The sequence below is a fragment of the Rhinolophus sinicus genome, linkage group LG11, assembly GCF_036562045.2.
Source record: "Rhinolophus sinicus isolate RSC01 linkage group LG11, ASM3656204v1, whole genome shotgun sequence".
Classification (NCBI taxonomy): Eukaryota; Metazoa; Chordata; class Mammalia; order Chiroptera; family Rhinolophidae; genus Rhinolophus; species Rhinolophus sinicus.
In genome coordinates this window covers 12607493-12623461 of record NC_133760.1, presented here as the reverse complement: position 1 = coordinate 12623461, position 15969 = coordinate 12607493, and the positions used below count along the sequence as shown (strand labels likewise).

Below are 15969 nucleotides of genomic sequence, written 5' to 3'. Positions count from 1 at the left end.
ATCCATCCACCCATCCATCCTCCACAGACCCATCCAGTCTTTCATCTTTCACATACCTGTGCATCCATTCATGCATCTCTCTATCCATATGCATGGATACCCATCCACCTACCTACAAATCTGTCTAGCCACCTACACTTACTCATCCACTCACCAATCCATCCATTCTTCATCCTCCTATTCATCCTTTATTTCATGTACTGTTTCATTCACATACCCATTTAATAACCCATATAACCAACTATCTTTTCATCCACAAACCTATCCACCCATTCATCCATCCATCCTAACCCACCCATGGCTATTTACCCATTTATTTATTTACCCATCCACTCATTTACTTGCTCATGTATCTATCAAACCATCCATCCACCTACCCACTTATCTACACATCATTTATCCTCTGTCATCCATCTACCCACCTTCTTTTCCTCCACCTTGACTTCACCTCTCCATCCATTACCCACCCATCCATCCATCTCCCCTTCAAATCTTACTCTTTCATCTTTTAATTCAACCATGCAGCTACCCTGTCCTTCCCCCATTCATCCATCTCTCTCTTTCCCAACTCTTCTTCCTTTTTATCTACCCACTCTCCTTCCATCTGTTAGCATTTTCATTATGTTGACTGAGAGCTGGCATATGCTGGGAGTTATAAGAGCCTCCATCAGGTGTAGGGTGTTCCAGAGTCACATATGCTCAAGCTTGGGAGAAAAGACACTTACTTGTGAAGGAAGAGGTGCTCATGTTTGGCTAGTGGTCTGGGCCATGTGGGGGGGACACAGGCTGTGGATCTGGGGAAATCTTAAAGAGGATGGATGGCAGGGCAGTGGGATGCCATTCCTGCTTGTGGGAGGAACCATGTAGCCAAAGCAGGACTGAATCTGTCATGTGCAGAAGAAGCAGGTCTAGGAAGTGAGGCTGGGACTTAGTTACAGAGGCTCTGCAGGCCACAGTGAAGGACCCGGGCTTTGTCGTGTAGGTGATGGGAGTCTTTGGCGATGAGGACGTGAAACAGATATTGAAGATGATTGAGCCTGAAGTATTCACTGAGGAAGAAGAAGAGGAGGAGGAGGAAGAGGAGGAGGAAGAAGAAGATGAAGAGGAAAAGGAGGAGGATGAGGAGGAAGAGGCACAGGAGAAAGAAGATGAAGAAAAAGAGGAAGAAGAGGCAGCAGAAGGTGAAAAAGAAGGCTTGGAGGATGGGCTGCTCCAGATGAAGTTGCCAGAGTCTGTGAAATTACAGGTGGGCTGGTTCTTCCTGTTTTCCAACCTCCATCCATGTGTGCTGGGAGATACAGGGTCTGGTAAGTCGTGAGTCTGGGTTTGTCCCAAGGCAGTGGGGAGCTGTGGAAGTGCATAGAGCAGTGGAGTGCTACTGGCTTGGGATGATCGCCCTGGTTTCCAAGAAGGAAGTGAGTTGGAGGAATGAGACCATGCAGAAGTCTGGCTTAAGGATCCAGGCAGGAGACAATGGTGGCTGGACCAGGGCAGCACCATGGAGAGGGGAGAGAAAGCAAGAAAAATTTCAAGGAAGTCCCAATGGTCTCATTACCATTCCTCCTACTGCATGGCTGTCTGCAGATGTGCCACCTGCTGGAGTATTTCTGTGACCAAGAGCTGCAGCACCGTGTGGAGTCCCTGGCAGCCTTTGCAGAGCGCTATGTGGACAACCTCCAGTCCAACCAGCGGGACCGCTACAACCTCCTCATGAGAGCCTTCACCATGTCTGCAGCTGAGACTGCCCGACGTACTCGCGAGTTCCGTTCGCCACCCCAGGAGCAGGTCCTCTGACCCCTGGCCCTGGTTGGCCTTACTTTCTAAACCCCAACCTCAACCTCTCCCCTACTCTAATCACTAATGGTACTTGACCTCTAAACCTGTTCTTGATCTCTGACCCTATTGATATGTTTGTCTCTTACCTTCTCTGAATCAACCTGACCTCTGAGTCATACAGACTGTCTGTGATCCCTTTCAAACCTCTAGTCTCCCAGATATTCTTCATTAACTTACACTTTGACTCACAACCTCAGACAGGGACTCACAATTGGATCTGTGATCCTTGACCACTGTGGTCCTGCTCTGGGTTCTCTGACCCTCATTCTAACCTTTGACCTTCTCTTAGATCAACATGCTTGTGCACTTCAAAGATAGTGAGGAAGTGGAAGAATGTCCTGTCCCTGAAGAGATTCGACAGGATTTGCTTGAATTTCATCAAGACCTGCTGGCACACTGTGGTAAGGAGAGGGGAATCAGACCACCCTCCTGCCAAACTTACTTCTAAAGTTTCCCTAAGATTTCCTGATCTTAAAGGTCTGTAGTATTGGTGTTATATAACTGTTGGTTGGTTGGTTTGTTGGTTGAATGAATGAATGAATGAATGAATGAATGAATGAATGAATGAATGAATAGATGTATTAGTGAACAGATAGATGTTGAGTGGAAGGATATGTTTATATGGGTAATTGAGTGGATGTGTATATGGATGGGTGGCTATAGGCAGATGGATGAGAGTGGAGAGATGGATGAATGACCTTCATTGCTCCTGATGAGAAGTCAGCTGACAATCTTATTGAGATTCCCTTATAATGTGTTGTTTTTCTCTGGCTAGCTTTCAAGTTTTTCTCTTTGCCTTTGCCTTTAAATAGTTTGAGTGTGATCTGTCTAGGTGTAGAGCTCTTTGAATTTATCCTACTTGGAGCTTGTTTAGTTTCTTGGATGTGCAGATTAATATTTTTCATCAAATTTGGGATTTTTTGGTCATTTTTTTTCTGCCCCTTTCTCTTCTTCCTTTGGACTCCCGTTATGTATATATTTGTTTACTGGGTGGTGTCCCACATGTTTCTGAGACTCTGTTAGTTTTTTTTCATTATTTTTCTGTTCTTCAGCCTGGATAAGCTCTACTGTTCTACTTTCAAGTTCACTGATTCTTTCTCCTACCAGCTCAAATACCATGTTTCCCTGAAAATAAGACCTAGCCGGATAATCAGCTCTAATGTATCTTTTGGAGCAAAAATATAAGACCCAGTCTTATTTTACTATAATATAAGACCAGGTCTATAGTATAATATAATATAATATAATATAATATAATATAGGGTCTTATACTAATTTTTGCTCCAAAAGATGCATTAGAGCTCATTGTCCAGCTAGGTCTTATTTTTGGGGAAACACGGTATGTGGTCATACCTCTCTAGTGATTTTTAAATTTGTTATTGTACTTTTCGAGCCCAGAATTTCTATATGATTATTTTTATACTACCTACCTGTTTATTAATAATCTCTATTTGATGAGTCATTGTCATCATATTTTTCTTTACTACTTTAGACATGGGTTCCTTTAGTTCTTTGAACATATTTACAGTAGCTGATTTAAAATACAAATACTTTAAAGAATGAATAAATGAACAAATATATGAACATATGAGGTGTGATCAAACAATATGGTGAATGTTTAAATTAAAAAAAATGTATTACAGTAAAAGACACATTGCTATAAATCCCCCTCAAAATACTCCCCCTTGCTTCGAACACACTTATCCCACCATTCTTGCCACTTTCTGAAGCATTTCTGGAAATCCTCTTTCGTAAGTGTCTTTAGTTGCACTGTCATGACTGCCTCAAAGTCCTGAATCATTTTGACTTTGGGGAAGAGCCAGAAGTTGCATGGTGACAGATCCAGTGAATAAGGTGGAGGAGGACACACTGTAATGTTTTTATTTGACAGAAATTGCCACATACCAGAAGCGATGTGTGACACAGAGCATTGTCATGATGGAAGATGATTTATAGTACACTTTAAAATACACCTTCTCTCAACTGTAGCTCACATCTGACTGACTGCACTGAACAATTTGAAACTTGTCACACACTGTTAATAAGGTTCAATGCACCACTTCCCATATTGAAGATCACTGCCTTTCTGTTGGATGGCACTCGGCAGCAGCATTCACCATATTTTCTGATCACAATGGAAAGGCTCCATGTCACACATCACTTCTGGTATATGGCAATTTCTGTCAAATAAAAACATTATGGTGTGTACTCATCCACCTTATTCACCATATGTGGCACGGTGCGACTTCTGGCTCTTCTCCAAAGTCAAAATGACCATGAAAGGTGAATGTTTTGAGTCAATTCAGGACATTGAGGCAGCCATGACAGCACAACTAAAGACACTCACGAAAGAGGACTTCCAGAACTACTTCAGAAAGTGGCAAGAACAATGGGATAAATGTGTTTGAAGCGAGGAGGAGTATTTTGAGGGGGATTAATGGCAATGTGTTTTTACCGTAACAAATTTTTAAAATTTAAACTTCACCATATTTTTGGATCATACCCCATACAAAGAAATAAATTAAAAACTCCATGAATGCACACATGAATGAATGAACAGATGAAGGACTGAAGAAGCGAATGATTAAGCAGTTGAATAAGCAAACAGATGAGTGGAACACCTTCCCTTTTTGACCACCTGCAGGAATTCAGCTAGAGGAGGAAGAGGAGGAACCAGAGGAAGAGGCCACCCTGGGCAGCCGACTGATGAGCCTGTTGGAGAAAGTGCGGCTGGTGAAAAAGAAGGAGGAGAAAACCGAGGAGGATCTGCCTGCTGAGGAGAGCAAACCTGGTGAGGGCTGGGCCATTAGGGAGGGGCCAGAGTGGGGTGGGCCTCCCTGTGCTTAGGGAGCCTCTGGGTCCAAGACGGGCCATGAGGAGTCATGCAAGGGAAGGGTAAATGGGTGTTAATGAGAGGAGGAGTGGCGGGCAGGGTGAGAGAGGGGGCATGCTGGAGGTGTGGCCCAAATGTGGGGCCTGCGTAGTATGTGTGTTGGACCAGGATGGCATGTGGCCCGCTAGAGCAGAGACATACATCCAACCTTAGGATGATGGCAACTCCTACACCACTGTGGTTTCCATATCCTTGTGGCTTTTCTTTGTTTTTCTTTCTTGGTGAAACAATGACCATGCTGAGGGATTAGAAAAGCAGTTATGATAAATGTTGGGCCAGTGGGTCATTATGCAAACTACATATTAACCCCATCTAACGAGGGTAGAGTCCCTGATATTGGTACAGGGTTTATTCTACAATATTTAGGAAACTTTTATTGAACCAACCCTGGGCCAGGCACTGTTGTCAAGGCTGGGGAATCACAGCTCCTGCCCTCAATGAGTTTAGAATGTTACAACAGATAACAAATATGCATGTACCGTAATGTCAGGTGGCCATGGGCACTATGAAGAAAAACAAAGTGGAGAGAGAGGGCCAAAGATGAAGGGGTCAGAGTGAGAGAGTGAGGCGTGCAATGAATGCTCTGGGGAAGGATGGTCAGTACAGAGAGAACAGCCAGTGCAAAGGCCCTGAGACAGGATCATGCTTGGTGCATTTAGAGATCAATGTGGCAGCTAGAGTAGAGTGAGCAGGCAGAGAGGGACAGAAGTTGAGGTCAGAAGTGATGGGCCAGATTGTTTGGGCTGCAGGAAGGAAGGTAGGATCAACACATCACAGGTCATGACCTGACACCATTGTTCAATGCCAGTGCCTGGCGGTTTCTCTTAACCTTGAGACACAGGAGACATCCATCTTCTTTACCAGAAATCCTGGGAAGAAAAAGTGTTGGGAGAGAAAGAGAGATAAGTGTATGCTGGCTGTAGGAAAGGTGAGGCCCAGGAAGAGGGCCAGGGAAAAGAAAACTGCGTTATTCTGGCATCATTTTCAAGTGAAGCTGAAGTCCTCACAGTTTTTCTTTGTGTCTGTTGACTCTTGTGATGAAAAGTTAACAGTATTTTTACAAAACAAATAGAATTGAGGCTTGTGCTTTCAGAGGTGCATAGAGAAGTGCTCAGGTGTTCTGTAGTGATTCCATTCTTTTTTTCCTTTTGAAACTTTTAGGCACCCTTACGGAAAGAGTATTAGGGTGAAGAGAACAGATAGACTCTTAGGGCAATAAAAGAAAAAATCTGCCAGCATCCATGTACTCCTGACAGGTGGAGGGTGGGGAGGGTTAGTAATTGAGAAGCCTCTGAAAATAGGGGCACCTTCTGCATTGCTCAGGCTCAAGGCTCTGTCCAGGCAAAGTGTTCTGATCCTTGCTTCCCCTTCCCAGAATCGCTGCAGGAGCTGGTGTCCCACACGGTGGTGCGTTGGGCCCAAGAGGATTTTGTGCAGAGCCCTGAGCTGGTACGGGCCATGTTCAGCCTCCTTCACCGACAGTATGACGGGCTCGGGGAGCTGCTGCGCGCCCTGCCCCGGGCGTACACCATCTCGCCATCCTCCGTGGAGGACACCATGAGCCTGCTCGAGTGTCTCGGCCAAATCCGCTCACTGCTTATCGTACAGATGGGCCCCCAGGAGGAGAACCTCATGATCCAGAGCATTGGGTGAGGCACCGCCCTCTCCCCTGCCTGCACATCTCTGGGGAAGGGAGGTGAGCCTTCCTGGCTCCAGCTTGTCCCCTGGGTCATGTCCTCTGGATACGATAATATCTCTCTCCCTCACTTCTGCCCCATCCTCTGAGTGATATATTCCTGATCCCAGCAGCTGGCCCGTCTCCCTGGGTAATGTCCCCTCCTCTTACCTCTCCACCCACCCCTCGGGAACAGCTTCTACTCAGCTGGGACTCTTGGCACAAAGGTCACCCTCTCCCTCTCTGAGCTCAAATGGGATGGAGCCATGCCTACCTCGCAGAGTCCTGGTGCAGCTTTAGTGAGCTCATGCTTATAGTAGTAGGAATAATAATAATAATAGTATTGAGCACCCACTTAGTGTCAAGTGTGCCTCATTCATTCAGTCAGCAAACATTTACTGAGCACCTACTGTGTGCCAACTCCTGTAGGGGATACAATAGGTAGTATGACAGAGGTCCCCTCCCTAGGGGAGCCCACCTGGTGATGGCTCCCCCATGCGCCTGGGGGCTCGCCTTGGACCTGTGCCCAGCTCTCCATCTGTCTGCAGGAACATCATGAACAACAAAGTCTTCTACCAACACCCGAACCTGATGCGGGCGCTGGGCATGCACGAGACAGTCATGGAGGTCATGGTGAACGTCCTCGGGGGCGGCGAATCCAAGGTAAGGGGCCTGGCTGGGCCAGGGAGCACAGGGGCGGGAGCCACAGAAAGTAGACATTGACCACTGGCCCACCCTGCCCGGCCCAGGAGATCCGCTTCCCCAAGATGGTGACGAGCTGCTGCCGCTTCCTCTGCTACTTCTGTCGCATCAGCCGGCAGAACCAGCGCTCCATGTTTGACCACCTGAGTTACCTGCTGGAGAACAGCGGCATCGGCCTGGGTAAGAACCCCCAAGGCTGGGGCTGCCCCCCAGAGCCCACTCCTGGCAGTCCGTCCAGGCCTGCCCCACTGTCTGCTGGCTCACTCATTCATTCAACAAACACTCACTCTCAACTCACCCTGGATCTAGCCCTGTGATGGGCAGTGATGGGGGCACCCACACAGCCCTGGGCCTGGCCCTCAGGGGCTCATAGTGCAGTAGGAAAGATAGACCCGGCCCAGACAGCGACAGCCCAGAGTGGTCAGGCCTAGGATGGGGAAGCTCAGGCCATAGGAGACACCGCACCCAGGATGGAAAAGGGGTGGTCAGGGAGGGCTTTCCAGAGGAGGTAAGATAAGCAGGAATGAGACAGATGGCTATGAACTTCTGAAGAACATTCTCACTTTTCGCCCCCACAGGCATGCAGGGCTCCACACCCCTAGATGTAGCAGCTGCCTCTGTCATTGACAACAACGAGCTGGCCTTGGCGTTGCAGGAGCAGGACCTGGAAAAGGTGTGGAGGGGGCAGGCCTGGCCCCTGCGGGCACCTGCTGATTCGAGACCCATTCTCAGGGGTGATTCTGGATTGTCCAGGACTGGATCAGAAGGGGGATAATTTGCAGGGAGTGATAGGACCCAATCACTTATTCATGGGGCTGGGGGCAAATCCATGCCCCACCCTCCCCAGCTGCATGGCCTTGATGTGGTTTTTAGCCTTCTGTGGCCCCACGTCTATGTGCAGTGATGGGTGTGGGCTCTGGAGTTCAGCAACTTCGATTCAGTTCTCCCCACTCCCTTGCTGTCTGGCCTTGAACAAATGACTTAAACTCTCCAGGTCTCCATCTCCTCATATGCAAAGTGAATAGAATAATAAAAACAACTTCATAGAGTTCTGAGTTTTAAATGAATTAATCTGTGAAAGCATTTACAAAACAGTAAGCACTTGATAACAGTTATCTACTATTATATTATTATTTATTTAACAAATATTTATTGAGCACCTACTGTGTGTCAGGACCTGTCCAAGGCGGTAAGGGTATGATAGTGAATGAGCCAGTCAAAAATTTTTGTCCTTGTGAAGCTGATGTTCTAGTTGGGATAATAAACAAGATGAATAAATGAAATGTATGGCGTACAAGGTGTGATCAAACCATATGGTGAATATTTAAATTTAAAAAATTATTGCAGTAAAAGACACATTGCCATTAATCCCCCTCAAAATATTCCTTCTCACTTCGAACACACTTATCCCATCGTTCTTGCCACTTTCTGAAGCAGTTCTGAAAGTCCTCTTTCTTGAGTGTCTTTAGTTGTGCTGTCGTGGCTGCCTCAATGTCCTGAATCAGTTTGACTTTGGAGAAGAGCCAGAAGTCACACGGTGACAGAGCCAGTGAATAAGGTGGATGAGGACACACGTTAATGTTTTTATTTGACAGAAATTGCTGTACCAGAAATGATGTGTGACACGGAGTGTTGTCAGGATGGAGGATGATTTGTGGCACACTTTAAAACACACCTTCTCTCAACTGTAGCTCATCCCCAACTGACTGCACTGAACAAGTTGAAACTTGTCACACACTGTAACTAAGGTTCAACGAGCCGCTTCCTATATTGAAGATCCCTGCCTTTCTGTTGGATGTGCTCAGCATATTTTCTGATCACAATGGAAAGGCTCCGTGTCACACATCGCTTCTAGTACGGCAATTTCTGTCAAATAAACACATTGCAGTTTGTCCCCATCCACCTTATTCGTTGTATCTGGCACTGCAACGTCTGGCTCTTCCCTAAAGGCAAAACGACCATGAAAGGTAAATGTTTTGAATTGATTCAAGACATAAAGGCAGCCACTAAAGACGTAAGATTCAAGACATAGAGACAGCGCAACTAAAGACACTCACGAAAGAGGACTTCGAAAACTGCTTCAGAAAGTGGTAAGAATGATGGGATAAGTGTGTTTGAAGTGAGAAGGAATATTTTGAGGGAGATTAATGGCAATGTGTCTTTTAGTGTAATACATTTTTTTAAACATTCACTGTATTGTTTGATCACACCTCATATTAGCTAGTGACGAGTGTTAAGAAGAAAACAAGTGAGCAGGAGAGAGAAATATCAAGTGTCAGAAGGGTGTCGAAGTTTAGACAAGAGTAGTCAAAGAAAGCCTTGCTGAGAAAGTGACATTCAAGTAAACTCTGAAGGAGGCAAGGTGCTGTATAGACATTAGGGGGAAGAGCATTCCAGGCAGGGGAACAGTCAGTGTGAAGGTCATGAGGCAGGAGCGAACCTCATGAGTTTGTGGAACAGCAAAGAGATCAGTGTGATTGGAGCAGAGAGAGTGAGGGACGAATGGTGAGAGATGAGGGCAGGAGGTGATGAGTGTGGACAGTGAGGCTTATTGTTTGCCGAGGGATCCAGAGATAAATCAGATTGCAGAGCTCCAGGGAGGAGCAGGGGAAGAAGGTAGTGTAGGTCTGGCCTCAGACTGAGCCCCACTCTCCACCCCTAGGTGGTGTCCTACCTGGCGGGCTGTGGCCTCCAGAGCTGCCCCATGCTCCTGGCCAAAGGGTACCCAGACATTGGCTGGAACCCTGGTGGCGGTGAGCGCTACCTGGACTTCCTGCGCTTCGCTGTTTTTGTCAATGGTGAGGCAGGTGGTGGTGGTGGTGGGGGCAGGAGGCTGGGCTCACTGAGCCACAGGTCTGGCCTGGGCAGGGAGTAGGGTCACAGCCTGGCATGAACCCTTGAGGTGCTGCGTCCAGGGCTGCATGGGGAGAGATCCTGGGCAGTGGCTCACGGGACCTCCTGACCCCGCCTGAGCCGCTAGGTGAGAGTGTGGAGGAGAACGCCAATGTGGTGGTACGGCTGCTCATCCGCAAGCCCGAGTGCTTTGGGCCGGCCCTGCGGGGTGAGGGCGGCTCGGGGCTGCTGGCTGCCATCGAAGAGGCCATTCGCATCTCCGAGGACCCTGCTCGGGACGGCCCAGGTGTTCGCAGGGACCGGCGGCGTGAGCAGTGAGTCTCCCACCCATTCCTCAACAGAACAACCTGTCCTCCTGTGCTGCCTCCCCCATAACACCTGCTTTCCCCTGCAGCTTTGGAGAGGAGCCTCCTGAGGAAAACCGGGTGCACCTGGGACATGCCATCATGTCCTTTTATGCGGCCTTGATTGACCTGCTTGGACGCTGTGCACCAGAGATGCATGTGAGACCCAAAGGCTGGGATGGGGGTTGTGTGTGCATGGCCAACCTTGAACGTCAGTCAGGCATTGAGCAACATTGCTTGAGCTCTCACTATGTGGGTGGTCTGGGCTAGGTAGCACTGAGGACAAACCAGGGATCAAGAAAGCCCCAGGCCCTGCTCTCCCAGAACTCCCAGTCCAAGGTGGTGGGGGGAACTAGGCCTTGTGAGCCAGGGGTGGTCAGGGCTGCAGTGGAGAAGCACAGGCAGGGGTCAGAGCTGAGTATCCTAGAGTTAGCCCCACAAAAGGGACTCCTGTTCCCTCTTGGATCAAGAAGGGATGGAATGGGGTAATGGCGAAACGGGGCACAGACTGCCTAATGACATGTCCACCTCCCTGCTCCAGCTAATCCAAGCCGGCAAGGGTGAGGCCCTGCGGATCCGCGCCATCCTGCGCTCCCTCGTGCCCCTGGATGACCTCGTGGGCATCATTAGCCTTCCACTGCAGATCCCCACCCTGGGCAAAGGTGTGGAGGGGGCGGGACTCAGCAAGGGAGTGACGCTGGGAGGGGGTGGGTGGGTCCGAAGGGCACCCCTGACCCCCTGTGTCCTTGCCCACAGATGGAGGTCTGGTACAGCCAAAGATGTCGGCGTCCTTTGTACCAGACCACAAGGCATCCATGGTGCTCTTCCTGGACCGTGTGTACGGCATCGACAGCCAGGACTTCTTGCTGCATGTGCTGGACGTGGGCTTTCTGCCCGACATGAGGGCAGCCGCCTCGCTGGACACGGTGAGCAGCCCAGCCCACCTTCCTGCCTCCAGAGTGGGGATAGCAGCAGCACTCTTGTTTGTTCTGAAATTGTGTCCATATCCTGGTCTTCCCTCCTCCACCATCAAGATAGAAAACAAAAACCAAGAAAAATTCTGAGTTCTGGTAAAGGGGGTATGGAAATCTCCAATACCTCAGGTTATAAGAAATAATCATTCTCAATGATGGCTCAGCGTCATGGAGACACAAAGACCTGGGCACAACAATAATAACAGAAGGTGACAAGGCCAAGTAAGATGGAGGCTGAGAACTGACCACTGGTTTGGCCAGATGGAGGTCACTGATGACCTTGACAAGCAGTAAGGTGGTGGGTTGAAAGACTCACTGGAGAGGGTTTAAGGAGCCTGGGAAGTGAGGTATAGGAGACAGTGAGTGTTGACAGTCTTTAACAAGTTGGTGACAGAGGAGGCAGAGAAATAGCGATGTGCTGGAGGGGTGACCTTGGTCAAGAGAAGGCTCTTCTTAAGATGGGAGAAATAACTGTTGGCCATTAACTGGGAAATTGAACACAGGAACTTGAATCTATAACCACAAGCTTGTCAGTAATACAGAGAGCAGAGGAACAGTTAACTGACACCGCCAGGAAGTGACTAGCCAAAGCCAAAATGTATGAAATTCCACGGGATTCATGACCCAGTTTCTTCAGCAATAAAAAGTATTAAATAGAAAAAAAAGTATTAAGTAGGGGAGGAAAAGGGATAATTACAGATGAAAAGACCTACGCGATCCCATCAGCCAAATACAGTATACTGACCTTCCTGGGGTCTGATCCAAACAATCCCAGCTAAATGCAAAGCAATTTTTGAGACAATTGGAGAAGGCTGATCATGAATATTAAGACTGTTACTTCTGTGAGATGTGATAATGGCAGCATGGAATATTAAATAGAAGTACTTGTCTGAATGGAGGTATATATATAAATATCTCTTGGTAAAATGATATATGGCTGGGGGTTGCATGGAGATATTACAGGAAAAAAGATGGAGTTAGAGGAAATAAATGTGCAGAAGGTGGAAATCTGCAGAACAGTCTAATCTGGGTAATGAGGTTTCATTAATTGGCTTCTCCACTTTTGTATGTGTTTGAAAATTTGCGTAGTCCACAGTAATAAGGGAGCAGGTTTGGGGAGAAGATGAGAAGCCTGGGTGATTTGCCCAGGTTGTCCAGTGGGGTGCCAGGACAACCCCAGAAGCGCTCAGTGGGCTTGATGTCCCCACTCTGCACCCCAGGCCACTTTCAGTACCACAGAGATGGCACTGGCACTGAACCGCTACCTATGCCTGGCGGTGCTGCCACTCATCACCAAGTGTGCACCACTCTTTGCGGGAACTGAGCACCGTGCCATCATGGTGGACTCCATGCTTCACACGATATACCGCCTGTCCCGTGGCCGCTCGCTCACCAAGGCACAGCGCGACGTCATCGAGGACTGCCTCATGGCACTCTGCAGGTGGGGCTGGACTGGGGGGCATGGGCCCGCCCTTGGGGTGCGGCAGGCCTCCAGGTGAGAGCCCACTGCCCCCTGCATGTCCCCGCAGGTACATCCGCCCGTCCATGCTGCAGCACCTGCTGCGGCGTCTGGTGTTCGATGTGCCCATCCTTAACGAGTTTGCCAAGATGCCACTCAAGGTGAGGGCAGATGCTCTTTAGAGCTCTCGTTTCCATGTCCTGCCCACCTGTTTGCTCCGCCCTCGGCTTATGGGGCTCATTTGTATCAGCACCGCCCAGGCCAGTTAACCTGTAAATGTGAAGGCATTCTTTAGCATTCTCATTTGCATCCTGGGATTCCCAAGACATTCACTTTTTGTCATTGGTGCGTCTAACATGCCCTAATTAGCATTTAATTTGCCTAACAGTGAACCAGCCCACACCCATATTAGCATAGATTTGCATGGGGCACGCTACTTTTCCTAATTAGCATGCTTATTCTCATGCCCAGACCACCAGCCTTCTACTATTTAATGAGTGCATTTATTTGAATAAACAGTACCACAGCTGTTCTGAATATTTGCACACTTTATATGCCGTTATTTTTTCATTTGCATGCTTGTTTGCATGATGAAATATCCCTAACTCAGATATTTTCAGTATTTTGTATAATTCATCTAAATCAGTCCCTATTTCAAATTTGCATATTGGATGTGGAGGCCCTCTTCCCAATTACCATATATTTGCATGGGATGCTGCTTAAATTTCTGTTCGGCATGATAATTCACATAAGAGCAGATCTCTCTATCTTCATGCCCATTTACTCACAACCCGATTCATGAATTAATATTAGCGTGCTTATTTGTGTAAGGCAACACCAGACAAATTCAGTTCTGGTTCAATGCCCAGCCTGACTCTAAATTAGAATGCTAAATTTGCATAATAAACTGTTCAGTACCACTCCCCACTAAGCACACCATTCCCCTTTATTAACATATCATTTGCCTACACCTCCTTCTTAATGTAAAAGCACTGGCAGCCCTGGGCCTCCCTGGACCTTTATTTGTCTGCTAATTGCTTACACCCCCATCACTTACATATTCCCCTGTTGCTCCCACTCAGCTCCTTACCAACCACTATGAGCGCTGTTGGAAATACTACTGCCTGCCCACAGGCTGGGCCAACTTCGGGATCACCTCAGAGGAAGAGCTGCACCTCACAAGGAAACTCTTCTGGGGCATCTTTGACTCGCTGGCCCACAAGGTCTGAGCACCTGGGGTGGGAGGCCTGCAAGGAGTCTGTTTGAAGGGCTTGAGGTCCAGAATGAAATCCCCAAATGTGGGGGTCTAGGGAGGGAGGCAGTTCTGCAGGTTTGGATCTGAATCTACGAGTTGGGTCTCTGGCTTGGGTGTCATGGAAGAGGGGATGGGCCTCTCATTTGGGGGCTTGGAAAGGGTAATACATGGGTGGTTTGAGGGTCCAGATTGGGCTGAGGTTTGGGGTTCAAGAAGAGGGACCATGATTTGTGTTTGGGAGCTCAGGGTGGATGGTTGCGGATGGGAGGGGTGAATTTGAGGTCCTAGGGCTCAGCTAGGCCTACCGTGACCCCCCCCCCCCGTCTCTGGCATCCTCAGAAGTATGACCAAGAGCTGTACCGTATCGCTATGCCCTGTCTGTGCGCCATCGCAGGGGCCCTGCCCCCCGACTACGTGGATGCCTCATACTCTTCCAAGGCCGAGAAAAAGGCCACGGTGGATGCTGAAGGCAACTTTGATCCTCGGCCTGTGGAGACCCTCAAGTGAGTCCTAGGGGCAGGAGGGGGTGGGCCCTGGAGACTGGAGAAGGAGAACATGTCAGAGATGGAATGAGGGGCCAGCTGCAACATCTGCTGACCCCATCCTCCTCCCTCATAGCGTGATCATCCCAGAGAAGCTGGACTCCTTCATTAACAAGTTTGCAGAGTACACACATGAGAAGTGGGCCTTCGACAAGGTTGGTACATTAGGGTCTTCTCCTCCCTAGGACCCCCCACCCTTACCAGCCTTCCTCAAGACCCCAGTTTTCCTGAGACCCTGAATTCTTCCTGGGACCCACAGCCTCTTCTGAAGCCCTCAACCCCTCCAGGGTTCCTCCTCTGTGTCCCCCAGCCTGCTGTCTCCCCCTCATCCTGCCACCACCCCCAGCTCCATAGTGGCACTGGCTCCACCCATGCCCTCTCCATCTCCAGATCCAGAACAACTGGTCCTATGGGGAGAATGTAGATGAGGAACTGAAGACCCACCCCATGCTGAGGCCCTACAAGACCTTCTCAGAGAAGGTGACAAAGACTTGGGGCCCAATATTGGGGGTCCAAAACGAAACCTTCAGATTTGGGGGTTCATGGATGAGTGAGTCTGCTTCACGAGCTTGGATCTGGCTGGATCCCCCTCCATGGATTGTGCCTTCCCTTGAACTTGGTTGCCTCCCCTAGACCTGGGATTCCTTGTGTTCCTTCTGGAAGAGTCAGAGAGACTGGGTTTGATTCCTTGACGGTACAACTTCTCTGAGTCTCATGTGTAAGATGGAATAATGAGAGTTTGTTTGGGAGGTTCTGGTACAGAGCAGGGAAGAGACCTGGGTTCAAATCCAACCAGACCACTTCCTAGCCAAAATGCTCAGGGCTCTCCCCTTCTTGGGACACAGGAAGCCAAGGACGCTGAGCAGGGGCTCCTAGCTCTGCCTCCCTTTCACCCCATTCCACCAACTACACCTCATCCTGTTTACCCCAGGACAAAGAAATTTACCGCTGGCCCATCAAGGAGTCCTTGAAGGCCATGATTGCCTGGGAATGGACGATAGAGAAGGCCAGGGAGGGTGAGGAGGAGAAGACGGAGAAGAAAAAAACGCGGAAGATCTCCCAAAGTGCCCAGGTAGAGGCGGAGTGGGGGTGAAGGGGGAACCATGGGGGTGAGTGATAGAATAAGGGGTGGGGCCAGGAGAATGGGGGGGTCAGGTAGGAGATGGAGTCAGGGGAAGGCTCAGATCTAGGAAAGGAGAGGGCATGGGTCTGAAGAACTACAAAGGGCAGAGCGGGCCTTAGAGACAGGGTCTTGAGGAGAAGACACAGAGCAGGGGTCTGGGGCCAGGTGAGGTGGGGCCTGGGCTTCCCATCAAGTCCCCCAATCTCTCCCTTGTCCTCCCAGACCTATGATCCCCGAGAAGGATACAACCCCCAGCCTCCTGACCTCAGTGGAGTTACCCTGTCCCGGGAGCTGCAGGTGAGACTCCTGATCC

The 15969-nt window shown here is 49.0% G+C and overlaps 1 protein-coding gene across 10 annotated transcripts in view; it reads left to right on the top strand.

Moving 5' to 3' along the window:
- The window catches only part of RYR1 (ryanodine receptor 1), a 109796-nt gene that overhangs the window by 37203 nt on the left and 56624 nt on the right, over positions 1–15969 (top strand). For all 10 annotated transcript variants that reach the window (XM_074314388.1, XM_074314387.1, XM_074314382.1 and 7 more), the window contains 21 exons: positions 983–1246; positions 1585–1785; positions 2126–2237; positions 4481–4627; positions 6105–6378; positions 6953–7067; positions 7154–7286; positions 7685–7779; positions 9769–9904; positions 10087–10273; positions 10354–10462; positions 10845–10965; positions 11060–11229; positions 12498–12718; positions 12807–12897; positions 13819–13959; positions 14331–14494; positions 14610–14688; positions 14924–15013; positions 15465–15605; positions 15879–15953. In XM_074314388.1, the coding sequence (XP_074170489.1) occupies positions 983–1246; positions 1585–1785; positions 2126–2237; positions 4481–4627; positions 6105–6378; positions 6953–7067; positions 7154–7286; positions 7685–7779; positions 9769–9904; positions 10087–10273; positions 10354–10462; positions 10845–10965; positions 11060–11229; positions 12498–12718; positions 12807–12897; positions 13819–13959; positions 14331–14494; positions 14610–14688; positions 14924–15013; positions 15465–15605; positions 15879–15953 (3066 nt within the window). The remainder of the gene's footprint in view (positions 1–982; positions 1247–1584; positions 1786–2125; positions 2238–4480; positions 4628–6104; positions 6379–6952; positions 7068–7153; positions 7287–7684; positions 7780–9768; positions 9905–10086; positions 10274–10353; positions 10463–10844; positions 10966–11059; positions 11230–12497; positions 12719–12806; positions 12898–13818; positions 13960–14330; positions 14495–14609; positions 14689–14923; positions 15014–15464; positions 15606–15878; positions 15954–15969) is intronic.